The 27,408-nt window shown below is 39.0% G+C and overlaps 1 protein-coding gene and 1 pseudogene across 1 annotated transcript in view; one reads left to right on the top strand and one right to left on the bottom strand.

Annotated features, from left to right (window-relative positions):
- Nucleotides 1-27,274, top strand: part of LOC148113850 (vomeronasal type-2 receptor 26-like) — a 31,236-nt gene extending 3,962 nt beyond the window's left edge. Inside the window, exons 2-5 of the mRNA XM_087893461.1 lie at nucleotides 1,323-1,614; nucleotides 10,775-11,632; nucleotides 24,032-24,158; nucleotides 26,379-27,274. Of these exons, the coding sequence (XP_087749587.1) occupies nucleotides 1,323-1,614; nucleotides 10,775-11,632; nucleotides 24,032-24,158; nucleotides 26,379-27,274 (2,173 nt within the window). The remainder of the gene's footprint in view (nucleotides 1-1,322; nucleotides 1,615-10,774; nucleotides 11,633-24,031; nucleotides 24,159-26,378) is intronic.
- LOC117672988 (thymosin beta-15A homolog pseudogene) lies at nucleotides 3,090-3,226 on the bottom strand (annotated as a pseudogene).
- Nucleotides 27,275-27,408: the final 134 nt, after the last annotated feature.

Below are 27,408 nucleotides of genomic sequence, written 5' to 3' on the forward strand. Positions count from 1 at the left end.
CTTTGCATCTGTAACAATATTGTCCTCCTATATAGAAACTGAACCAGCTCTTGGTAGATGTTCTGTAGGAGAACAACCTCTTATTAAGCACAAGCAATATCATTCAGAAGATTTGGTCATTGCTGGCATTTGTTTTCTCATTTACATGATGTCCGACAAATTAACATTCACAAGAAATCCATCAAATGAACTACTTGATGATTTCCTGTATGTAATTAGTTTTAAGCAATGGAATACAGAAATAATTAAAATCTGTGTCATGTTTGAATTAGAGTGAGAGATGAATTCTAGATTGCCTATGCTGCACTATTATTTTTCTTTTTGAATAATATTACGTTAATTATTATGTGATTCCTCATATGCAAAGTAAAGTTGAATATATACTTCTATTTCAATAGCTTCCAACAGCCTCCTTGATAACTTTTGGGTAAATATTAGTTTCATTTTAGTTTGCTTTCTTTTTCATGTGGTAATAACCAGGGAAACTATGAAGAAATCACAGTGATCATTTGTAGAAAGTGTATGTGACTGCAGTTAGTCCCTACATGCAGGTATTGTATCAAATACTCTCATAAATTTACAGTCTTTGAAAGTACTATACCGTGAGAATTGAATTTCCTTTTTTAAATACATGAGAAACATAGTTATAAGGAAGAAGAACAAGGAAGAGAAGCTGGAAATGGTGGAATAGAATATTAGAATAGGAGCTAGAAATAAATCAGGATCCCTACATTAAATCCTATAGTAATTATTTAATGATTTAAAGTAATTATTTATGATTATTTCTCTTTGAATTCAGTCCACTGAATGTATCACCACTATTTATGGCCATCTCCAATGGATAAAAAGAAGTGTTACAGCGTGGTATCCCAGGGAGAATGTTTTATCGGTTGTGATATAATTTTGTCTGATAAGAGCCAAGGTGGCATAGTGGTTAGAGTATAGTACTGCAGGCTACTTCAGCTGACTTCTAGCTGCAGTTCAGCAGTTCAAATCTCACCAGCTCAAGGTTGTCAGCCTTCCATCCTTCCGAGGTGGATAAAATGAGGACCCAGATTGTTGGGGCAAGATGCTGACTCTGTAAACCGCTTAGAGAGGGCTGTAAAGCACTATGAAGCAGTATATAAGTCTAAGTGCTATTGCTATAACTTTGACACTATTGCATTAAGCACTCAAAGAGATACCTTCCTTGAATGTTAATGTACCCCCTTGTTTCAGTGCTCATGGGCTGTATAATATTGAGTGATATAAAATAAAAAAAACATAAATTGGGATGCAGCCAATTCCAACTTTGTGAACAGATGCTCTAATACTCATTTCAGCTTGTATATGCAAAACTACCAGCATATCTTGGCTTTGGAATTTGCAATCAAAGAAATAAATGAGAATTCCAGGATTTTGCCTAATATCACCCTCGGTATCCATATCTCCAATAGCTATGCCCTGGCAAGATGGATCTATCTGGCTTCCATGGAGTTTCTCTCTACAAAGGGAAGGTTCATCCCAAACTACAAGTGTGATTTCAAGGACAATGTTATATCTGTGATTGCCGGACATAATGCTTATATTGGTCAGTTTATGTCAAATATTCTAAGCATTTACAAGATCCCACAGGTAAGAGCCATCCCAGAAAGAAAGGATTCAAGTCCTTCCAACAATCCATTTATGTGAACAATTGTGGTTTGTGCATAGTGATATACGAAATAGAAATAAAAACTATGTAATACCGTATTTTCCAGCGTATAAGACAATTTTTTAACACATGAAAATCTTCTCAAAAGTCGGGGGTCGTCTTATACGCCGGTGTCATTCTCCTGTAACCAGGCAGACCAGCCCGAAAGGCTCTGATGAGCCTTAAATGGCTCTGGCGATCCAAGCTCTGACAATCCCAGCTTTGCCTGCTAATCAGGCAACTCAGCTGGGATCGCCAGAACCATGTGAAAGGAAAAAACTTTTTTCCTTTTACAGGCTCTGGCGATCCAAGCTCTGACGATCCCAGCTGAGTTGCCTGCAGGGGCCATTTTGGATCTAGCACAGCTGCTTTTACATTGTGGATGAGCCAGTTGTGTTGTGTTGTGTGTGTGTAAAGTGTGAAAGTTGTTTTTTTGGGCTTTTTGTGGCTGTGTGAGGTTCCTGCTTGTTGCAGGGGCCATTTTGGGTCTAACACAGCTGCTTTTACATTGTGGGTGAGCCAGTTGATGTTTTTTAATTTTTATTTGGTGTGCGTTGGAAGATGGGTAGTCTTATATGGCGAGTATAGCCCAAACCCTATATTTTAACAGTAAACGTCGGGGGTCGTCTTATACGCCCAGTTGTCTTATACGCCGGAAAATACGGTAAGTTCATGTGGGAGTTTGCTCCGTCTACGTGTAATGAAATGTAGATCTAGCCCAAATTCAATGTGAGCACACATGGATATAAATCCATACACTTTCTCATTTAATTTAATTTCATGGAGGATTACATTTATTTATTCACTAAAATAGAAAGGAGGTACAAATGTTTAGTTGTCAGAATACAATATTGTATCCTAGTTGATATACTAATATACAGGTAATCCTCAAGTTATAACAGTTCAGTTAGTGACCATTCAAAGTTATGTGATAACCCGCTCAAGTGTTTGTCTATGGAGATTCTCAGTCATCCAGGTCATGGTTGTCCTAAAGGTGATTTTTTTTGAGAGGCAACTGGACTTTCTGTTTTTTCTTTGAAGACGTTTTGCTTCTCATCCTTTTTTATTTTATTTTAATAGATTTTTCTTTCCATTTCTTGGAAATCAAAGTTGCAAAAACAATCACAAACAATTTTACTAATTAGGATTTAACTGATGAAATCACCCCATCTGACAAGAAAGGCAAACAATGAGAATCATACTGGGCAAGCCCCAGAAATTTCCTGTGAATTATTTTTTCTTCTATGATGGAAGCAGAGGGCATGGCCAAGCCCTGAAAGGTGTGGGGGAGGGGGGAAGGCCCAAAGAGGTAGCAGCAACAGATGGGCTGCTGTAGCATTTCTTGAGATGTAAGTTTATATGTACGTTGTTTTAGAGAAACAACTGAGAAAGATCATCAGAGCTTCATGCCAGTGATCTATGATGACTTGGCACACTTTTTTTCCTGTTCAATGGTCTCCTGGAAAGAAGCGTATTCTTCTCTTCTGTATTACTTTTCTTCAGCTTCTTCTTATCAAACTTCTCAACCTCTGACAGATCTGGTTTGTTGTACATCTTGGCCAGACAGTAAGCTAAGTCGATACTCTCAGAACTGCAAAGCCGCCTCCAACTTCCGCACCTTCTCGTTTTGCTTCTCATCCAAGGAGCTTCTTCAGCTCTGACTGGATGGTGAGGAATGGAAGGATTTATATTCCTTGCAGACTGCTGGACATTTGCATTCTTTTAGAGAGTAGTTGAGGCCACTTGGAGGTTTATCTGTGTCATCAGGGTCACCTGAGTGGTGCAAATTGGTGTGGAGCCTTCTTGGAACAGTTGAAAGAACTTTGTTGTAGATTGGGGATAGATGATGTCATATGCCTTCCATCTGTTGAGAGAGGGCTGTTCAGTTTTGACATAGATGGCCTTTTTGAATTTTGAAAGAGGGGTTAAAGATGCTGAAAGAGGGGTTAAAGAGGTCATGTATGTCGATCAAACTGGTCAGTCCTAGAGGGGATCAACCCTGACTGCTCTTTAGAAGGCCAGATACTGAAGATGAAACTCAAATACTTTGGCCACCCAATGAGAAGGAAGGACTCACTGGATAAGAGCCTAATGCTGGGAAAGATTAATTTAGCAAAAGAAGAATGGGATGACAGAGAATGGGGTGGCTAGATGGAGTCACTGAAGCAGTAGGTGTGTGCTTAAATGGACACCAAAGTATGGTAGAGCCTTGCTGATGTCAGACTCTGGAGGCTCTGGAGTCAGCACATAACTCCCAGATGGCCCTGGCCCCATCTTTGCCTCCAATGCAGGACCCTTGTCCAAGCCTTCCCCAGACTGGCCCATGTTGCTCCCCAGCCTCTCACTGTCCAACTCTGCTGCCAACTCTGCAGGCTGCTGGCAGACCACAACAAAACCTTTCACTCTCAGCATGAAAAGCATTTTCAACTCAATCAGACACTGGAAGCAAAATCCTGTTGCTTTCAGCATCCCGTCGACTTGCAATTGCTTTTCACACTGAGAGCGAAAGGTTCTGAGGGCTGTGAACTCATGCCCTCAGAACCTTCAGGCACCCATTCTCTGCAAAAGTGGATGGGTGCCTGAAGTCATGTGAGATAATTCCCTCTTATGAATCCTCCAGTTACAAATAGAACTAGCAGACTCCATTACATGCGTAACTCAAGGATGATCTGTAATTAAATAAAATATAAGAGTATTGTTGATATTGGATAACAACAGAAGAATTGTTATGAAAGTATATTGATCCCCCTTTCTATTAAAATATTTCTGACAATATGATTGATTTAATTTTTAATCCAAAATTTCATCTAGATAATTAATGTATTCCTTAAAAAATAGATACAGTAGTTGCCAAAATTGTGAAAACCTTTTGGGAAAAGTGGTTTTTTTTTTTTTTTCTTCCAATTTTTTTTTTAAATTGTTTAAAACACAGAAATAGACATACAACACATCTTTTCAGGACAGAGCATTGATCTGGTCATATATTTGTTCAACTTTTTGCTCATCTTTAACAAAAAAAATTATATTCTATTTTTGCCATAATACTTATCACAAATCTCAACTATTACCATCTTATAAAAAACTAGCTCATATTAACTTGATCAAAGCAATTACCTTTCTATTAATCCACCTTAAATCTTAAGTCAATTAATACCTCATAATACATTTCACAATTCTTACCCTAAATACTCACTATTAACAATAGAATTCAAACATGTTTATATTTTTAAACCTTGTTTCCATTTCTAAAACTTCCTTACATTTTATTATTACGTCATATAATAGTCATTAAATCTTTATTTAATTACTTCCTCAAATTTAAGTCTTATCTCTAATCTTGAAAATATACCAATTTGACATTTAAACAAACTTTTTAGTTCAAATAACACAACATAATACAATTGACAATTATTTCCCTAGATTCTGTCTATTTAACAATACCATTTATATAAAAACCAATTACATGAGTCTTATTTAGTAAATCATAATCCTATATTATTTCAATTTTCTTTCCTTTTTGCTTAAATGAATGTATTATTTAAAATATTCAAATTATTACAATTGTTATAGGTATTTAAACAATATCCCAATTATTATAGTAATCAATTTTCTCAAATTATATCATCCAACATCTCAATAAAAATTAATTCATTATGTCCGTTGATTTATTTTCTTTACATAATCTAATTTTCGTTTATTTTTGCTTCCATCTATATTTCAATTCTAAGTATCTGTAACATATTCTTCTCTCATTTCTATCTTCGTTTCTCTCTCCCCTATTTTGCCCTATCTGTCTTGTTGTTTCCCCTCTCTTTTCCTCTTATTTTATCATTAGTAATCTCAGTATAATCATTAAATCAAAGTCCTGGATTCTTCTATTTAACACTATATTCCCTAGTATTTTTCAACCTTTTTCTTTTATCATTCCACTGTTAATCCCAGTGTAATCATCTTTATTTTTACTGTTAATCCCAGCATAATCATCTTTATTTTTTTTTTCATTGTGAATCCTAATGTAATCTCTAAAATTCTCCTTTTTATTATTACTATCCACATATTCAGTAACTTCTTCATATTTAATCATATTGTCTTTATCTTCTTTATTTTCAATCTCTGTGTCTTGCTTCTCTGTCTTCATTTTCCTGTCTGCTTGCATGTGCTCCATTTCAGCTTTTATGTCCTTAAATTTTATTCCTCCATACAACATTATAATTATTTCTCTTATTTCCATTTTCCATGGCAGATACATCAATTTAATCATTTCTCTAATTTCCTGTGCCATTTTATTCTTTTTAAGTTAGTATTGTTCCGATTATAAAAGTTCTGTTGTATTCCCCCCCCCTTTTTTTTCCCCTCAAAGTCAAGCCGCTTGCAGACAAAGAAATCCTCCCCCAAAAGTTCTCACAGCTCTTATCTGTAAAGTTCACACTTTTCCAAAACAAAGACCAAGTTGCAATTATTCCTTTTTACTCCTGAAGATGTCTCTCTGCAATACACAATTACCAAATGTCAAACAAGTATCCATTTTGTTTCAATCTACATCAACAATCTTATTTAGCTTCTCTGTTTCTTTTAGCTTTTAAAAATATCAAAACAGTTTTATAGTCCAGTCCAAATTTAAACAGCTCTTCTCACTTCTTTTTTCCTTTTTCCTGTTTTAAAACTTATTATCCATTCTCTTTGTTTTTCTTAAAGTTTGGGGGAAAAAAGGATCTATTTATTTCTTTCCAATCCTTTAACCAATCTTGGAGCCATTTCTCTAGTTATTTAAAGTTTCCAAATAGTTTTGTTCAAAATTCAATTTTCCATCGGGTTTTTATCCCTTTAAGATTGTGCTTCAGAATCTTCTTTTCTTCCCCCCCTGCTCATTAGCCGCTGTTTCATCGCTCGTGGTCTTAAAGTTAAAAAAATGTTTTCCTTGTTGTTTCAAACCATGGGTTGGCTGTCACTCACTCAGCTTCCAAAAACTCCGTTCCATTCATCCCTCCTGCTCAATGCTTTTTTTTTTATTGAAAAAGTTTTTCAAATACAAATTTTTCCCCCTTTCCCCCCCTCCTCCCTAACCCCCCCTCCCCCTCCCCTCCCCCTCCCCTCCCCCTGTGGCTTCTCCAAAATAAAACCCAAATTCATAACAGATTATATAATACTTTACCATCCCTTTGCTCCACCCCCCCATACGCTGACCCTTTCTTTCTACTATACATTTCAAAATAACATTCAACTGTAACATTATATAATAACTCCTAATTTAGCATAATAATATTATTATATCCCCCAGTTTAACAATTTCTACTCATAATCTACCCTTTTCCTCCTCCCCATACATATATCTCTTAATTCAAATCTTTTACATATACTAATATAACATTTCAAAGCAACCTTCAGCTATAAAGCTATATAATAAATCCTAATTTGACATTTATTCAACTCATAGTCTGCCCATTTCCTCCACCCCCATACATATATCTCTTAACTCAAATCTTTTACATATATTCATATCTAAACATAATATCCCTTTTCTTAAACTAAACAATCAATAAGCTAACCTGTCTCCACCCACTTTCCTACAGGACTACCATACATAATATTTTTAATATCTTTATTCTTCTGCCCACACCACAAAGAAATATTCCCTTATTTAAATAAAATCCTCAAATGACTTTAAGCTTGTAATCCATATGATATCTTCTGTAATGTCTTTCAGATGGATTGTTAATTCCATCACCCATGTTAGGGTAACATCACATTCTAATTCCAACAGTATGTTCAGTATCTTTAATTAGCATCTGCCCCCATCAATAGTAAATATCTTCATATATAAAAAAACCACCCGACTGACTTTATATTTGTATTCCATATAGTGTCTATTGTAATGTCTTTCATCTAAATTATTAATTCCAACCACCGTAATAGGGTAACAACCAGATCTTCTGCGTGCCCCAATCCCATAACTCTCTTGCCTTGTAGCTCAGCATAAACGTAATACATTTATCAAAGAATCCAAAATAGAAAGTTCAATCCACTCAGTTTAAGGCCATTTTCACATCCCAAAAGTACAGCACTGCAGAGGTCTGTCACTCTCCTCAAGATAATATAAACCAATACTTTGCCTCAGCTATATTTTCATGTATTCAATCATCTCTTAGATAACTGGCATTACACTGTTGTTTAGTCTAAAAGTTTTTATTTTTGTAGGACCTGCTTCTTCTTTTCTTGACTTTTTGTGGCTTAGATCTCCATCCTGGTTTCCTTTCTATAAGTTGTATATCAACTGTTTGGTTTCCATGCTGATCTATAACTTGATCTTGTTGATTTTGCTTTTGTGGCTTAAATCTCCATTCTGGTTTCCTTTCTATGAGTTGTATATCAACTGATTGATTTCCATGCTGGTCTGTAACTTGATAAGTCATCACATTAGAATCCAAAGCCGCCTCTCTTGTATTTATAAATAGTCCAGCTGAGACCTCTGAAGGAGAATCCAGAAGCGGCTCGTCTACAAAGACCTCTGTAACTTGTTGTTTTTCCATTACCTCCACCTCCATCTGCTTATCCTGAATTTCTATCTCTTGTTGATTTTGCTTTTCTTTATTCCACTCATGTATTATACATGGAGATGTTGAACCCATTTTGAGAACCTTATAGTAAAATTCTTCCGCTTTTTCAACAGTATTTAGTTGATATCTTTCTCCTTGATATCTCAATATTATACCAACTGGAGAATCCCACCTGAATGAGATGTTTTGTTTCTTTAGCTCAGTAACCAAAAATCCAAATTTATTTCTATCTTTTAACATCTTGGGCGGCAACTGTTTATATATCCAGATCTTTCTTCCATTCAGTTCTTGAGTAGAATTAAAGGATTTTTGCACAATATCATTTCTTATTCCTTTATCTGTAAAGTAAATCACCACATCTCTAGGCAATTGCCTTTGCTTTGCAATCCAAGAATTTACTCTATAGGCCTTGTCAATCTTACAAGATACCTCTTCAGGATGAACCTTTAAAATCCCAGCCAGAACTTCAGCAGATATTTTTCTTAAATCATCTCTATTATCTTCCTGTAACCCTCTCATTCTAACCGCAAATTCCGTGAGCCTGTATTACATCATTGTAACTTCTTTTTCAATCCCTTGTTTTATATTATATGCACTGTAAGTCTCGTGATCAGCTTCCTTTTTAGACTTTACTTCTGAACTATTATCTTGAATATTTATCAAATCATTTTCAATTCTTTGTATTTTATTATCCAAATTATGAATCTTATCATCAACTTCCTCCATTTTAGACTCTAATAACTTGATATCTGTATCCATCTTTATAACTATTTCTGAAAAAGCATTGGCCACTGTTACAATCTTTCGTTGCAAATTATCATACTTTAGTTGTATCAATTCTTTAATTTCCTGCCTAAATTTTTCAAGATTCTGGTTCACAATCTCATCATGTCTTGCCATCTCCTCCAAAACAAAATCTTTTAGGTTAAAACCATTGTTCTGAGTCTGCAAGTTCGAAACTTGTTCACATAGTTTGTAAATGGGGGAAACCCCCCCCCGCTGCTTGTTTGTCTGGCTTTGTTAGTTTTGACGCCATCCTGCCACACAGACAAACTCTTTTTAAAGAAAAAGGACTTCTCTCCAAACAAAGTCAATATCAAATCTCCAAGAAGAAAGAAACATAAAATAGAAATTTTTCTTCTCAATTGTAGCCAGCGCTGTTTATTCTGCTACTTTGTAGCTTGTTAAACTATTCAGACGGAAGGACTTTCGCTTTCAGCTTTCTTCTTCTCAAGCCTCAGCGGTCACCATTTTAAACTTTTTTTTTCCTTCACTTTTAAGATCGCTTATAAAATCATTAAAAATACTTGCTATTTAGGGTCCAAAGTCCAGATCTCATCCTCTTTGATTAAACAATCTGTTAATTCTCATTGAAAGGCTTGGTCCCATCACCTGGCTCTGCAAAGAGCAGAGTTCTCCCGAAGCCCGGAGCAGCGGCGAAGAAAATAGGGAGCCTCATCCTGCTTCGTCCCCAAGAATAAAACAAAAACTCTGGGGACTTCGCAGAGGGCTCTACCTGCCCTCGCCTGCTCTATCTCACATTTCCTTATGGAAATGGAGTTTTTTGAGCCACCTTTCAGTTGTGAAGGCGGCTCTTTACGGGCGACGGGACTGGCGGTCCTAAGAGACCGTCTGACAGCGACGGAAGCCAAACCGGAAGCCCCTCCTGCTCAATGCTTAATCCAGTTGCCCCAGCTTCGTAGCAGCCGCAATGGCTGCCATCCCCTGCCGCCGAGTCATAGAGAGTTTCTTCTGATCTTTAAGGAACTTGCCTGTTCCTCTTGGTCTTCCGATGTGTCTCTCTTTCTTCCCTGTCCCTGCAGGACAGTTCTGGTCCGAAGACCCATCGGCAATGGTTTGTCAGTCTGGGTTTTCGTGGGGCTCATCAGAGCCTGCTTTTTCCCTGACTGTCTCGCCGTGACGCCAAACCAGAAGTCCCCCGGAAAAAGTTTTATTTTTTTTTTTTTGAGTTTCAAGATAATCCTATTCCACTGCTGGAATGGCCTGGGAATAGCCCAGACTTTAACCCAATTGAAAATCTATGGAGTCAACTAAAGAAACTTGTTAGTCAGAAGTGACCCAGTAATAAAACCAAGTTAATAGAAGCAATCATTCAATTTTGGTTTCACATTATAACAGCTGCAGAACTAAAAGACTTGGTTCACTCCATGGGAAGTGAAGGCCATAATTCATGCTAAAGATTACCCAACTAAGTATTAACTGACGTGATAATTTTTGTATATCTTGTTTTTTCTATGGTGATAATTTTTGTATATCTCATTTTTTCTATGTGTTTCACTTTTCTTCTTTATACTGTAACTGCTATTCTAGTAGCAAATCCTTCATAAAAGTTATTGCATTACATTCTTGATTAAATTATCTTTCCATTGATATATAATTTTATGGTACTACTCCAAAAAAGTGGTGTTATTAGCTAGTTTTAGAAAATACACTTTCCCCAAAAGGTTTCCACAATTACAAAAGGTTGCCATTACTGTAAGTATTTGGATCTGAAAATATATGCTCCAGTTTCTTTCTTTTTTCATAGCTCCTATATGGTTCTTCTATGGAGACAGATGACAACATACAAGCTGCTTCCTTCCATCAATTATTTCCAAATGAAGACCTTCAAATTATGGGGATCATCCAATTGTTGCTTCACTTCGAATGGAAATGGATTGGACTCATTAGCCAAAATCCTGAAAGAGGAAAGAGTTTTATACAAAATAGGCTTGATCTGTTTTCTCAAAAAGGCATCTGTTTTGACTTCATAGAAGAAATGCCAAGGGAAACTGTTACCAATGACATTGAGGTTCAACTTAATGGCTATCTGATGATATACCGGGTCATTATGAGAGGTACTGCCAATGTTGTGATCATGTATTGTGAAAATGAGGACATTACTGCTCTTAGAATGTTGCCATTTATTTCGGAATTTGTCGACATGCCACTGAAGAGAAAAGATAAAGTTTGGATAATGCCAGCACAGATGGAATTCACATCAATCCCCTTTCAAAGAACCAGAGGCATGGACTTCATCCATGGTGCACTATCCTTGGCAGTTTCCTCAAAGGAAATGTTAGAGTTTCAGAAATTTATTCAGATGAGAAAGCCTTCTTCTTCTGAAGAAGAAGATAGTTTGACCAGGCTGTTTTGGGAACATGCATTTGAATGTTCTTTCCCAAATACTAGGTTAGATGAGGACAGTGACGATCAATGCACTGGTGAGGAGTCATTGGAGACCCTTCCCAAATCTTTGTTTGAAAGTAGTATAAGTGGGCAAAGTTATAGCATTTACAATGCTGTCTATGCAGTGGCCCATGCACTGCAAGCCATGCTTTCTTCTAAGAACAGAAAAAGAAGAAATGCTTGGGAACTCAAGACTCTAAATCAACAATCATGGCAGGTAAAAATGAAATGAATGTAAATATCTTTTTACATAAGTGCCAGTCATATAAATGTTTGGCTAATATTTTAGAATTGTATAGATAATGTTGTGGCCTGCCAGCAGCCAGCAGAGTTGGCAGCAGTTTCAGACAGTGTGGAGGTTGGGGAGGAATGTGGGCCAGTCCTGGAGTCTGGGGAAGGCTCGGATGAGGGCTCTGAGTCAGAGGCAGAGAGGAAGCCGAGGCCATCTGGTAGTTCTTTGGTGCCTCCAGAGTCTCTGGAGTCTGACATCAGTGAAGCAGACAAACAGTGGGAGCCTGTTCCCAGTGTGCGCATGCACAGAGCTGCCAGAAGACAGGAACAATTAAGAAAATAGGGTCGACTTGGGAGTAAGGCTTGGAGATGATTGGCCCCTCTCATAAAATATAAAAGAGGAGCAAATGGGATGAGAGCTTTTGCAGGAAGCAATTACCGTACTTTTTGGAGTATAAGACGCACCTTTTTCCTCCAAAAAAGAAGGTGAAAATCTGGGTGCATCTTATACTCCGAATGTAGCCTCAACCAGCTTCTCAAACAGAAGTTTCAGAGGCTGAAAAAAGTATCAAAACGGAGCTTCAGAAAAGAAGCCCCCAAACAGAGCTTCAGAGGCTTTTTTTCTGAAGCTCTGTTTTGGAGGCTTTCAGAGGCAGGAAACAGAGTTTCAGAAGTTTCAGAGGCAGAAAAAAAAAGCAATAAAATAAAATAAATCAAGGCACAGAGCTCACAGCCGATCCACCTGCCAATCAGCTTTTTTCTTATTTTCTTCCCCAAAAACTAAGGTGCGTCTTATACTCTGAAAAATACAGTAGTTCATCTGGTCGGTAAAAGATTTGGAAAAGTTCTGTTGACTCTGTGTTAAGTTTGGCCTTGCCTTTTGTGTGGCAATTAGTTCTCTGGCAGCATTCCAAGGGAGATAAGGTGGGTGTTTGTAAACACTCCCCTGAAAGACTGTTTGAAAAGCTTTTCAGACTGGGAATGACAATAATTAACAATAAAAGCGGTTTGCCGGGACTAAGATAGTGCTCTACACTTTCTAAGGAAGTCTAGGTCAGAACAGCTAATAGGATCAAAGTGATATGTCAGATCTTTAAAGGGGGTAGATTTTGCTCTAATAATTCAGGGTAACATTAAACATGGTGTGCAACAATGCTGAGGAGGCAATATCAAATGATAATTTAAGAAGAAAATCAGTTTTAGGAAGAAGACAAAGCTGACATCAGAGGGCGGTGCTGTGGAAAAAAATACATTTCCAAATGAATGGGACTGTTTAATAGACAAATTGAAACATAACTAATATGTCCTTATATCTCACTGTGGATTGTGGTGGTTTTATCAGAGTATTCTCCTGGCAACCCCTGAATCTTATGATGCAAATGTTTCTTCTAAGCTATAAAACCACTGTATCCTGAGATCTATTATGTTTTTGGGTTATGAATATGTATGCAAGGGTCACTTTGTCCTCCTTTTTGAAATATATAACTATGAGTGCATCCTTTGGTCTGCAGGAATTATGCCCTCCCCATGCACACACAATTTATGTACTGAATTCCTCCATTACACAAGGCTAACAATAAATACTGCAATGATTCTTGATTATTTGCTTTGGGTTCTGCATTTTAATTCCACAGTGAGGAGAAGATTATGAGATATGAAAAAGGAAGGAAGGAAGGAAGGAAGGAAGGAAGGAAGGAAGGAAGGAAGGAAGGAAGGAAGGAAGGAAAAGCAGGGAGGGAGTAAGAAAGATCATTTAGCAGTGAAGAAAGGCGGATCACAGCAAGAGGGATGAAAGTTGATTGTTCCTCATAGATAAGACACCAATGTCATTTTTAACATACCACAGTTCTGAAGCAATAGAATTTAAACAAGATTTCAGAATGGGCTACATTATCACTTTTCATAAAATATTAATATTAATAATATTGCTTCTTGCATGATGGGAATGCTAAAAGAGTTATAAAAATAATGTAGAGGAATATAGACATTCCATTTGGAAAGGATGCATAAGCCTTTAGAAGGACCATTAGCAGAAAAAAATGGTGATTCATTCATGCAAAAGAGGGAATGTGAAATAGCAAAAAATATATACATTCTACAAAGAATGTTTGCTGATTAATCTGCCTCAAAAGTGTAATATCTACCATATTTTTCTGAGTATAAGATGCACTTCCCCCCCACCCTAAAAGTGTGTGAAAATTTAGGTGCGTCTTATAGACTGAATACAGGCTTTTGTGGCTCCTGAACTCCCTGCACATTGTATTTTCACCCTCTGCAGTGCTCCACACAGTCCATTTTCACCAAAAATGGCCCTATTTTTGGGTTCCTAAACCCTCCGTGCATCCCATTTTCACCCTCCCGGGCCCCCAGAAGCACTCTAAATGCCAAAAATGGGCACAGTTTTGGTGAATATGGGCCATGAGGAGCTCTACAGAGTGCTTCTGGGGGCCTGGGAGGGCAAAAATGTGATGCACGGAAGCCAAAAACTATTTTTTTCTTGTTTTCCTCCTGTAAATCTAGTTGTGTCTTATAGTCTGAAAAATACGGTAGCTTATGAAAGCTCCTTCATTCCTACTTGCTCATTATTTGCAATCTTAAAATTTGCTTTCAATTTTTTTTGCATGTAGTTCCATCGGTATCTGAGAGCTGTTTCATTCAACAACAGTGCGGGGGAAATGGTTTCCTTTGATGAAAGAGGCAAACTAGCAACTGGATTTGATGTTATTAACTGGGTCACGTTCTCCAACCAATCATTCCATCGAATCAAAATTGGAAACATAGCTCCGGTCACTCTCCCCCAAGAACTTCTAACTATTTCTGCAAAGAAGACAATCTGGCCTATCATGTTTAATCAGGTAGTTTTTGCAATGATATCATGTCACAGGAAATAATTCCAATTGTTTCTGTTATTTTCACTTACTGGTTCAATAGTCAGACAGTTTCTTACAAGCACATTATTCCAGGCATGGCCACCTGAGGGCCTTCAGTTTATTTATATATATATATATATTTGTTTTCTCAGGTTTTCGCGGGTGTTTGTATGTAGGTTTTTGGTTATTCGGGTCTTCTCCCACGTAAAATTGGAAGTGTCTTGGCGACGTTTCGACGAAGTCTCATTCGTCATCTTCAGGCTGGTGTTCTCGGCTTCGTGCTTCCAGGAGCAATGTGAGATCGCAGCTGTCTCTTCCTTTTAACTGCTAGTGGAGGTGTGAGCTGATTGGGTGGGAACTTGGCTGTGTTCTGATTGGGTGGAGGTGTGTTCTGATTGGTTAGGGGCTTGGCTGTGATCTGATTGGCTGGGGTTGTGTTCTGTTTGGGTGGGGGCTTGGTTGTGCTCAGCTTAGTCTGAGTTGCAGGGGGATTTGAGCTGGTGAGCTGCATTGTTGTTGTTTGGCTTCGTGTTTGTGGCCGTGCGAGCTCTTCATGGTGGGTGTCAGTCTGCTTCATGTATGGATTGGAGGGGTTTAAAGTGGCTAATGATGCAGCTGCGGTCTGGCTTCTGGTCCTTGGTCGTGGCTCATTATCAGTGTGGGTTTGAGTCTGCTTTCTGCGTGGATGTGTGGTGGTGACATCAGGTGTGGCACTCGTGAGTGTGGGTCTGGTGTCATTCGTCGTGTTAGGGATTTGTTTGTCAATAAGGGCGGGTTTCCAAATGGCTGGTAGGCGGGAGGTATCGTCTCGTTTGTTCATGCTGTGTGGGCGTTTTTCTATCTCAATGGCTTCTCTGATTATTCTGTTGTTAAAGTGTTCAGTTTTGGCGATAGTTCTGGTCTTTTTAAAGTCAATATCATGTCCTGTGGCTTTAAGGTGTTGGACCAGGGAAGAAGTTGGTTCCTCTTTTCTGACTGAGTTCTTGTGTTCTTCTATGCGTGCACTTATTCGTCTGTTGGTTTGTCCGATGTATGTGGTGGGGCAGGCGGTGCATGGGATTTCATATACTCCTTGATTTTCTAACTCAATTTTGTCTTTGGGGTTCCTTAGGATGGTGGATATTTTTCAGTTTGTGCAGAATGCTGTCTTGACTTCCCTGACTTCCCAGAGCAAAAACAGGGTATAGCATCTAACAAACATATGCTAAAATAAACTAATTAATTATAAGGTTCAAAACTCCCACATGTTCTTTAACTCCCCTTGCTCCAATTCATCAACCTCCCTTTTATAAATTCTCACAACCAATTAGATTAAATTCATTCTTCCTAATTATAAAAAAAAAGTTTTCTTGATGTGTAATGCAATACTTTAGCAGTATTACAAACAGTAAAAATCATGAATAAATTCCATTTCCATACCCTCGAACATCATTCTTTTTGAAAATTACTCCCTAATGAAATTCTGAATTTAACATTAATCCTCTGTCCTTCAGAAAAATTGGGCATCTTGAAAGCTTACACATTTTATATCATATATCTTTTAAAATAATATAATCTTATGTTAAACATTTTAAAAATCTCTTAATACCATTAAAACACATATTTGCCAAATGCAAATTTCAAAATCTACAGGATGATATCTTTCTTAATCTTCTGTTCTTCTCTTTTTTCTATATTTTTCCAGTCCTTTTGTTTTTTTTATAAATTCTTTCAACAGTCCCCCCAATTTTATTTTTGAAAATTTTAAAATGTTGATTTGAGGTTGATGTTTCTGAAATACTCGCTCTCTTCTTGAGGTCACATTTTCTAATTTGAAATCCTCATTTCGACTCTTCTTGCTTGTATAATCATTCAGTCCATTCCTTTGTCCATACAGCCAAAATTTGTTGCCATAAAGATTGTCAGCTTGCAATAAAGAGTCTATTTGTTGCTTTTCTATCAATTGAATGGAAACATCCACCAAAACCTTTGTTTCAACTGTGCCAGCCTGCCTTTCAATCCTGACAGCCTCTTGCTCTTCCAAAAACAAACTCCTCTGAGTAATTTCCTGCTGCTCCTCCAACAACTGCTTATGATTTTCCAAGCTGTTTTTTGAAAAAGCTCTTTCAATTGTATCCAAAAGAGCAGAATTAAAAGAGTCTAGAAGTTCTTGAAAAACCTGAGCAGTCACAGCTTGAGAATTTGCTGATTCACCAGCCCCGATGTCACCATATTTCAGCCACTTTGTATTCATCCAGCTATCAGGATAACAATTCCAACTATTTTCCACACAGTATAAAAGCAAACTTTTAATTAAAGTCAGTACCAAATTCTTTTCCTCGGTACCAAATTCTTTTCCTGGCCGTTTCCACTTTAAAACTTTCTCTTAAAGTGTAATCCAGTAGCTGTTAACAAGCACTTTCCCTAGTAGCTTCCTCCTCCCGCTCTCAGACACCATGTTCTGCATTTTAAAATGGAGTTAAAGTGTTACTTGCAATTTTTTCCTTTTTTCTCCTGATTTGCTCTGTCTGCAATCAAAGTAAAGATGTTAAAAGTCCCCCCATTTATTTTCAGCAGATTTTGGTCGCAGCTTCTAGCTCCGCTTAAGCGGAGTTGTCCCTGGTCCGGAGCAGCTTGACAGGCTTCAATAGGGAGCCCACACCCTTCGCGCCTCAGGATTTCTCCTAGCGCACTTGGGGGGCTCTACCTCCGCCTGTCGGCTCTTCTCTCTCCCCTTTGCCCGGGGAGAGGGTTCCAAGCCTCCAGACAGCTGTTTTTTGGCTGTTCTGGGGCTTTTACGGAACCGGGGATTGGGCGCTCGTAAAAGAGCATCTTCGAGGCTCGCGGAGCCAACTGGAAGTCTCTGAGGGCCTTCAGTTTGAGGCTCTGCAGCATGAAGACGATACCTCAGCCCACCACAGAGAATGTTGGTGAAGCAGTTCAAACAGATTCCTCCAGATCAAGGAGGAACTACCAACTTTATTTTATTTTTTATTTTTTTGCTTTAATTTATATGCTGCCCTTCTCCAGAGACTCAGGGCGGTTTACAATGTGTTAAGCAATAGCCTGCATACTTTTGTATATTTATACAAAGTTAGCTTATTGTCCCCACAATCTGGGTCCTCATTTTACCTACCTTTAAAAGGATGGAAGGCTGAGTCAACCTTGAGCCTGGTGAGATTTGAACTTGCAGTAATTGCAAGCAGCAGATGTTAATAACAGTGCTTTAGTGCTTTAGTCCACTGTACTATCAAGGCTCTTCCTGGTAGCAAGCAAACCATGGAGTGAAAGCCTTAGTAGTCGGCAAATGAGTTGAACTTTGAACAATCCAGCACTGTTGGAACTCTGAGGAAATGAATATTGAGACTTAGAACTATTCCAGATCCAGTTGAAGATATTCATGAAATGGTAGTTCAGGTTCTGCAGTTTTATTAGACTGGTGAATGGCTAACTAAAGAAGAAAGAGATAAAATATATTGAATCAATACACATACTATGTTATGCTAAGAAAAGTCCTGGGATTTTATTTATTTAGTTCACATGGCGTAATAGAATATACCATTAACCATTGTTTTTATTTTCAGTACTTGTGTTGGTTCTTCTTTCTGAAAGATACTTGTAAGGTCTGGCAGCCAGAATATGTAGATTATTTAGCCATGACAAAGTCATATTGCTCAAATGCAGCATGAGGAGGCTAGTCTACATTGCACCCCAGTTGTCATAGTGTACTTTGTAAGGAAAATAACACGACAACAAATGTTGTCATTTTAAATCAATCACCAATTGATACCACAATTAAGAAGAGTTAATCAGGATGGCAGATATGTGGGGTAGAACTAGATGTTCTAAAAAACTTTTCTGTTAGGAATGTAAGCACCTAATGTCTGTAAAGATACTTTTTATAAGCATGTGATGGATCAAATGTTATGTTAATTACATCAGATCTGGTATCTGGATATACCCTTCTGCGCATGTCCAAGATGGTGGTTTGACGCTAGAGCTCCGATCCTCAGGGGCGATGTCCTGGTTTAAGGGGGCTTTGGGGGGGTCAGTTTGATCATCTACAACCCCCCGCCCAGGTAAAGGAGGGTCTACAGCGCATTTTGAGAGCTTCGCTAGCTCTCCGGGTCATCCCAGCGCTGAGAAGGATGGCGTTCAGGGAAAACAGTGGGAGACAGTGCAAGATGATGGCCACAGTCTTGTGGGGTGGCTGTGGCTGTCCCAGCAGCTACCTGGCGGGCAGCGGGGCGGCGGCAGTGACATTCGACGATGGTGACGCTGAGGCCCCCTGCGGAGTCTTCCCATGCCCCCAGATGCCTCGAGAAAGATCTGTGGAGGCTAGGGGCGGCTGGGGGCAGCCACGGGAGGGCCAATGGCGATGGTGTCGGCGGTGGCAATGGCGTCTGCAACAGTGGTTGGCGAGGATGGCGGCTGGTGCCAGGGCGGCTTTCTAAAGGCCTGCAGACCAACTGAGATAGCGTGGGACTCTTGGCAGCAGCCATAAAATTGGATTTCCCTGGTGGCTGGAGGGTGTTTGGCCCTTGGGGGCAGGGCTGCCCCCATGCAGACCCAGAGACCTCCATGGTGAGCTGGAGGGGGCAAAACTGGGGAGCGCTATGTTTCATCAATTGGAAGTTGTGAGAGATTGAGGGGGCTGGAAAATGGCTATTGGCATTTGCTGCCTATACTTCCCCCCTCCCCTCCCTCCTTTTTCTACCGAGTTGAGACCTTGTTGGCCTTATTATGGTTATAACTACCCAACCTATCCTGGCCTGCTGAGCTGTTCCTACTTTCCCCCATTTCCATCAAACCATCTCTGAATCTCCTGCCTTTGCAAGATTTCTCCTGAACTAAATTTCGAACTAAATCCTGCTCATGAGCTGGAGGATTGGGCTTTCTGACTTCTCCTAACCCATATGGGGAATTGGATCTATGGACTCGAGGCCAGTGGGAGTCGGTGTATGGCTGCCTTCACTCCCGGTGTCCATCAAAGTGTTATTGGTCGGCCTTTGTGAGAGGACAGTTGGCCAAGAAACTTCTGGGGGTCAGATGGCGTATATCTCCCCCTCCACTGCTGTGAGAGGGCAATGGAGCCCGGTTGCCTGTGCCATGGACTGGAACTCTTTCCCCTGTACTATAACATCATGGTGGTCTCTCAACCATGGACTTTTCTCACCCCTAACGATCTGATGTATTCAGTGTCTGAACTCCTTGCCCTGCGAGATTCCCCCCTCTCGCAGGTTTGACCCTCCACTTTATCGAGGGCCTATCTAGATGATGGATTTTGGAATCCTGAGAGATGGCATGGCGCGAGGAAGGGCTTTTTTGGGGAAGTTTTTAAATAAGATTTTAAAGGGTTCAGGGAGGGGGGGTTAACAATCTTTTAAGGGGTACTGAGAGAACAACCAAAGGGGATGGGGGGGAAATCCACTAAGGTCGGAGCCGAGCCCGACACGGGGCAACGGTTTGGAGGGTGCTGGACGAGGGATTGGGGAGGGGATGGAGGGCTATACCAATGAGCGATGGACCATTAGCACGGTGGATGGGAGGGGCAGATATGACGGGAGCAGGAGACTATATCACGTGTCGGGGGAGCGCACTCGCTGTTTGAGAGCTATTGCGCGCCCCGGTCTCCAAGGCTCCTCTCGGATACTAGGTGGCTCAGATACTCAGGAACTGGGCCTTCGGCTGATGCTGTGCAATGCCAGGTCCGTGGTAAATAACCCCCCCCATCCACGATCTTATACAGGAGGGGGGAGCGGACTTGGCTGGTATTACGGAGACCTGGTTGGGCCCAGAGGGAGGGTATCATGCTGCACCGGTTGGAAGAGTTGGGGATGGGGGGCACCGTGTTACGGTGGTTCTCCTCCTTTCTCTCTGACCGGTCGCAGTTTGTGTTGGCAGGGGGGCAGAGGTCGACCTCAAGGCCTCTCATTTGTGGAGTGCCTCAGGGGTCGGTCCTCTTGCCCCTTTTGTTCAACATTTATGTGAAGCCGCTGGGTGAAATCATCCGTGGCTTTGGGGTGAAGTACCACCAATACGCTGATGACACCCAGCTGTACATCTCCACCCCAGGCCACCCCAACGATGCCCTTGAAGTGATGTCTCAGTGCCTGGAGGCTGTGCGGATCTGGATGGCGTGGAACAGGCTCAAGCTCAACCCTTCCAAGACTGAGTGGCTGTGGTTCCCGGCATCCTGATATAGTCAGCTGACTCCATCGCTGACTATTGGGGGCGAGTCTTTGGCCCCCTTGGAGAGGGCGCACAATCTGGGAGTCCTCCTGGATACGCAGCTGTCCTTGGAGGAACATCTGATGGCTGTAGCCAGGGGGACCTTTTGTCAGGTTCACCTGATTCGCCAGTTGCGACCCTTTCTTGATCGGGATTCCTGGATGTCCCAGAGCCTTCAGGCACTGGGACATCACTTCAAGGGCATCGTTGGGGTGCCCTTGTTTGTATTGTATGTTTTTATGTTTGTATTGTATGTTTTTATGTTTGTATTGTATGTTTTTATGTTTGTATTGTATGTTTTTATCTGGCTGTACACCACCCTGAGTCCCTTGGGAGAAGGTGCGGTATATAAATTTGAAATAAAATAAAAATAAAATAAATAAAATCTGTGTATTGTTTGGACAGCAAAAGTGACCAACAATAAAATGTTGACATGCATAAAACCAGACATTTCACTAGAAGGCAAAAATGACAAAACTGCATTTCACTTATTTTGGCCATGTCATGTGGGGGAATTCACTGGAAAAAACAATTACATGGGGAATAGTTAATGGTAAAAATAAATGAGCCCACCAAAGAACATAATGGCTGGACACCATCATCAAAGCTGACACCAGCCAGAGTATTGAAAAACTCAAAGAAATAGTGCAGGATCAGAAGATATGGAGAGACTTTGCCCATTGAATCATCAAGAATTGGAAATGCCTGAATGATCACCATCATCATCATCATCGTCGTCCTGGTTAAAATGGACAAAGGGGCTTCAAATATTTGCTGGAAGTGTAAAACTCAACTAAGAGCTCCTTTGATGGATTTGAAAAAAAGCTAAACAATGTTGGATTGAAATTTTTAATTTCAATTTTTGTATCATTCCAATTTTAGTATATGTGCTGCTGAAGCGAGCACACAAACTGTATATTAATTTTTAATGTTTTAAATTAATGTGCTTGCTTCAGCAGCATATATACTAAAATTGGAACAATGCAAAAATTAATATTAATTAACACTAGCTGCCTGCAATTACTGTAAGTTCGAATCTCACCAGGCTCAAGGTTGACTCAGCCTTCCATCCTTTCTAAGGTAGGTAAATTGAGGACCCAGGTTGTGGGGGTAATAAGCTGACTTTGTATAAATATACAAAAGTATGAAGGCTATTGCTTAATGCATTGTAAGCCGCCCTGAGTCTCCAGAGAAGGGCTGCATATAAATATCTCTCTCTCTCTCTCTCTCTCTCTCTCTCTATCTATCTATCTATCTATCTATATATCTATATATCTATATATCTATATATCTATATATCTATATATCTATATATCTATATCTATATCTATATCTATATCTATATCTATATCTATATATATATATATACATATATATGTGTGTGTGTGTGTGTGTGTGTGTGTGTATGTGTGTGTGTGTGTAGTTAATATTTCAGGTTTTTTCCCGTGTAATTGTGGATATATCCCTAAAAGGGTAGAAGCGACGTTTCAAAAGAATCCCATCTGCCATCATCAGGCTTATGTCAGCAGTCATTTTGCACTAACCATATATATATATATAAATTTAAATCTCGGGTGTTTTCCCATGTCATGTTAAATAAGTTAGTTAAAATGTTTAAAATTCTGGTTAAAATCCTAGCTTAAAATCTTCTAAAAATCCTTACAGTGCACTCTGCAAGGTCCTTTAAAACCTTAGCTAAAATCCTACCAGTACCTTAAAAGTTTTTCTTTATAGCAACGTTTCAACAGGCTCACAACCCTGTCATCTTCAGGCTCTTATCTAGTTTAGAAGCTGTGGGTGTGTTGTGAGGTCAGAGCTGTCGCTTTTCTATGTTTGCTGCTGATCTATATCTATATCTATATCTATATCTATATCTATATCTATATCTATATCTATATCTATATCTATATCTATATCTATATCTATATCTATATCTATATCTACATCTACATCTACATCTACATCTACATCTACATCTACATCTATCTGTCTGTCTGTCTGTCTGTCTGTCTGTCTGTCTGTCTGTCTGTCTATCTATCTATACACACACACAGTTTAGATATGATATTTTAAATGTTGGGGTTTATGGATAAAGTATTGAGCTCTGACCCATGGCTCGCCCTACCTGGGGAGGTTGTGGTGGGAGCGGCAAGAGAGGCGGCAGTGTGGTGGTGGCAGGCCTACCTCTAATGACATCAAACAGACGTAACGTTCCCCTGCTGGTTCTGCACCGCCCAGCTGATCAATCCCGGCCAGTTCTGCACCACCCAGATGCTTGTTCCTGGCCCGATGACACCAAACAGCCACGGCATTGGCTGCCGAACCTGTGTCTCCCAGCTGATTGGGCCTGGTGACCTTCGCAGTGACCACGCACCACCCACTGGCCATTCTGGGCATCAAAGGGGACATTTGCTACTGGATGGGTTGCGGCCCTAGCAGACATACACTGCCTCAACGCTGACCAGAGCTGGATGGTGGTTACTGGTAGGTGTGGCAGCCGGACAAATGGGGGTGTGGTCCGAAGGCATGAAAATGTGCTGGGAAGTGGGCACTCCCAATGCTGACTTTACAAGGAACCTAATCATACAAACTCGTCGCGTTCTGAGCCTCCAGCCTGTTTGTGAAAAGTAAAACCAGAGTTTTGCCACATTTGTGTCCTGGCTCCTTTTGTCTGGCCTAGACCGGCTGACACAAAGTTTTGGAAAAATTCACATGATACTTTTCTTCTGTACTTGATAAAAGTGGCTTCACTGTGGAAGGACCTACAATACCTACAACAGCATAGTTAGTAAAGGTGAAAGAACTCACAGTGATGGGTAAATTAACAGCTTTTGTAAGAGAAAAGTCACTGAAGAAATTAATCTACAAGTGGAAGTTAATCTACAAGTGGAAGTTTTCGGACTTTTTGCAGGAAAAGGAGAAAACATCAAATTATGACATAGGGATCTGATGATTATTGAAATATTAATTTTGGAGAGAGGGAACAATAGATCTTATAATATAGTGTTGAAATAACAGTTGAATTTAAGAGCTTTTTACATCCTTTGGCTGTAAAGATGTTGTAAGTCATTCTTTGCATATACTTTTCTTTTTTGAAGTAGCAAGTATCTTTTTGCATCCCTTTCTTTCTCTCATTTTCTTCTTTACTTTTTCTTTCTGATTGTTAATTTTGGTTAGCTCTTATGTTTTATAATATGTAAATATTTATATGCCTAAAATTACTAGTGAAATCCCAACTCTTTAGATGCAAAAATTTCTAAATGCTAAAGGATCATTTCTTAATTTTCTTTCTTAATGTCCAATAGGCACAACCTTTCTCTATGTGCAATCCTCAATGTTTATCAGGTTGCAGCAAAATAAAAATAGAAGGAAAGCCCTTTTGCTGCTATGATTGCCTTAAATGTCCAGAAGGGAAAATTTCAAACAAGACAGGTAAGAGATCTAAAGCAGAGATTCCATTGCTATGTATTTTATGCAACCTCTTAGGCTTTCTTTTTACATATAAACAGTAGTTTACTTTAAAACTTTGTCCATAATATAGGAGAGATGTTGATTGCTTAGGAGTCCATTCAATCTATTTTATCATCATATCATCCTTTTATTTATTTATTTTATTTGTCAAACATGTATAAGATAACAGATATAAGTATAAACATGATTATGAATACAGGATACAAATAATTGGGGACAGTAGGACAGGGACGGTAGGCACGTTGGTGTGCTTATGCAGGCCCCTTACAGACCTCTTAGGAATGGGGTGAGGTCAACAGTAGGCAGTTTAAGGTTAAAGTTATGGGGAAGTAACTACAGAGTCAGGTAATGCATTCCAGGCATTGACCACTCTGTTGCTGAAGTTGTATTTTTTGCAATCGAGTTTGGAGCTGTTTACCTTAAGTTTGTTGTCAAGTTTCGAGGTCGTCACTTCAAGCTGCATTTACTCTGGTGCTGACATTTGTATCTATTGTGTGTTCATGTATTATTGCAGTTGAAGCTGAAGTAGTCATTGACAGGTAGGATGTTGTAGCGGATAATTTTGTGTACTGTGCTTAGGTCAGATGGAAGGCAGCATAGTTCTAAATTATCTAAGCCCAAAATTTCAAGCCTGGTGGCATAAACTATTGTGTTGTGAGCAAAGGAGTAGAGTACTATTCTCGTGAAGAAGAATTTTTAGAGTAAAAATTCTTTTACTCTAAGAAAGATAAACCAGATAATAAAAATACATATTTTCATCTTTGGTTTCTATGAAAGTAAAGATATTACAAGACTAGGGTGAAGGGAACCTACAATCATTTTGGAAATTATGGTTCAGAAGCAGATTTAAAGAAATGCTAAAGGAAAGATCCCACTTAATTAATTTTATTTTATGTTATTTTATTAAATTTCTATACTGCCCTTCTCCCGAAGGACTCAGGGCGGTGAACAGCCACAAGATAAAACACATAAATACAAAAATTTAAAATAAAATAAAAACGAATTAAATAATTTGGCTGAAGGCTGAATAATTAAGCCTAATCTAGGAAGTAAAATTTATTGATAGTATATTCTTGGAAGTATAGATACATTTAAACATTAAGATATCTCAAGACTGTTCTTATTGCATGTTTACTATAAGAAAAGTAAATTCTTTAATGATCATTAGATCAACAGTAATGGTTTCTTAATCATAAAAAGCTAATAAAACAAACCAAAGAATAAATAATGTGGACAAAAAAATCCTAAATTAGTTATGTACTATAGATTTTTTTTTTAATGATTTTAAGTGGTGCTGTGTTGTTTCCTGGAATGGGTAGCAGAATGGGTAGTAATAAGGAAAAGTTAAAAGTAATAATTGATCTGCCTTAATTATGTTCCTCTTCTTTATAGAACAGAAATGTTTTGGTCTTTCTTTCAGTTCCAGAACTCCCAGGTAGCATACAGAACAATAGGCATTTTCTACATTAAACCAATCAGAATTTCTTTTTGCTTTATGCAGCACAGCTGTCAGAAATAATACATCATCATAACAGAATAATAGAGTTTGAATGGACCTTAGTGGTCATCTAGTACAATCCCCTGCTCAGGCAGGAAGACCTATACTATTTGAGACAAATGGTTGTCCAATCTCTTCTTAAAGAGTTGGAGCATTCACAACTTCTGGAGGCAAGTGGTTCCACTAATTAATTGTTCAGGTAATTTATTCTTAGTTCTAGGTTGCTTCTCTCCTTGATTAGTTTTCATCCATTGCTTCTTGTCCTGCCTTTGGGTGCTTTGGAGAGTAGGTTGACCCTCTCTTCTTGTGGCAAACCCTTAGATATTGGGACACTGTTATCATGTCACCCCTAGTCCTTCTATTCCCTAAACTAGACATACCCATTTCCAGCAACTGCCCTTTATATGTTTTAGCATTGAGTCCCTTAATAATTTTCATTGATTTTCTCTGCACTCTTTCTAGAGTCTCAACATCTTTTTTATCATATAAATGTTGACAATAGGCATGTTAAATCTCCTTGATCACATTCTATCAGAACAAATTGAAAACACTTAGTTTAGAAAGTTTCATTAGTTATCTTTCCTCCCATTCGATCAAAACATCTTGTTCTGGTCTAAGACTGTAATAATAATTTGATTGACTGAAAACATTTATAAATATGAATACTATAATTTCTTTTTCAGATGCTGATGACTGTTTCCCATGTTCAGAATATGAATATACAAACGAACCTCACAATTTTTGTATTCCAAAACGCATCATATTTTTGTCTTATGAAGAAACTCTGGGAGTTAGCCTGACAACTACTGCTTTCTTCTTTTCTTTCATCTCAGCTTTGGTGCTGCATATCTTCATTAAACACCGAGATACTCCCATTGTCAAAGCCAACAATAGAAACCTCACTTACATTCTTCTCATTGCTCTCCTCCTCTCCTTCCTTTGCACTTTGCTTTTCATTGGGGAACCTGACCAAGTAAAGTGTCTCATGCGACAAACTTCTTTTGGCATCATCTTCTCTGTAGCTCTTTCTTGTATATTGGCCAAAACAATCATAGTGGTTCTTGCTTTCATGGCCACCAAGCCAGGCTCCAAAATGAGGAAATGGGTAGGGAAAAGGATGGCCAATGTTATTGTACTTTCTTGCTCCCTAGTGCAAGTCACCATAAGTTTTATATGGCTAGCAATTTCTCCCCCATTCCCACATTCGGATATGCACTCAATGACTGAAGAAATTGTCCTAGAATGTAATGAAGGTTCAGCCTTCATGTTTTATACTGTCCTTGGTTTTATGGGTTTTTTGACTGCTATCAGTTTTACAGTGGCTTTCTTTGCTAGGAAGCTATCTGATAGTTTCAATGAAGCCAAATTTATCACCTTCAGCATGTTGGTCTTTTGCAGTGTGTGGATATCATTTGTTCCCACCTATCTCAGCATGAAGGGAAAGTACATGGTGGCTGTGGAGATCTTCTCCATCTTGGCTTCAGCAGCTGGATTACTGGGCTGCATCTTTTCCCCCAAATGCTATATTATTATTCTGAGACCTGACCTGAACAAGAAGGAGCAACTAATAAAGAAATGAAGCTTATTTTTATATTAGAGCCCTTAAAAGAAGCCAAATTGGTTACTATCAACATACAGGTGTTTCAGTTTGGTGGTTCTGCATTCTCCCCTGGCTAGCAAATCAAGATGTCATGCAAGGTGACAATCTCCTCC

This window comes from Pantherophis guttatus, chromosome 4 (genome assembly GCF_059756535.1).
Source record: "Pantherophis guttatus breed Tessera chromosome 4, ASM5975653v1, whole genome shotgun sequence".
In the NCBI taxonomy this organism is placed as follows: domain Eukaryota; kingdom Metazoa; phylum Chordata; class Lepidosauria; order Squamata; family Colubridae; genus Pantherophis; species Pantherophis guttatus.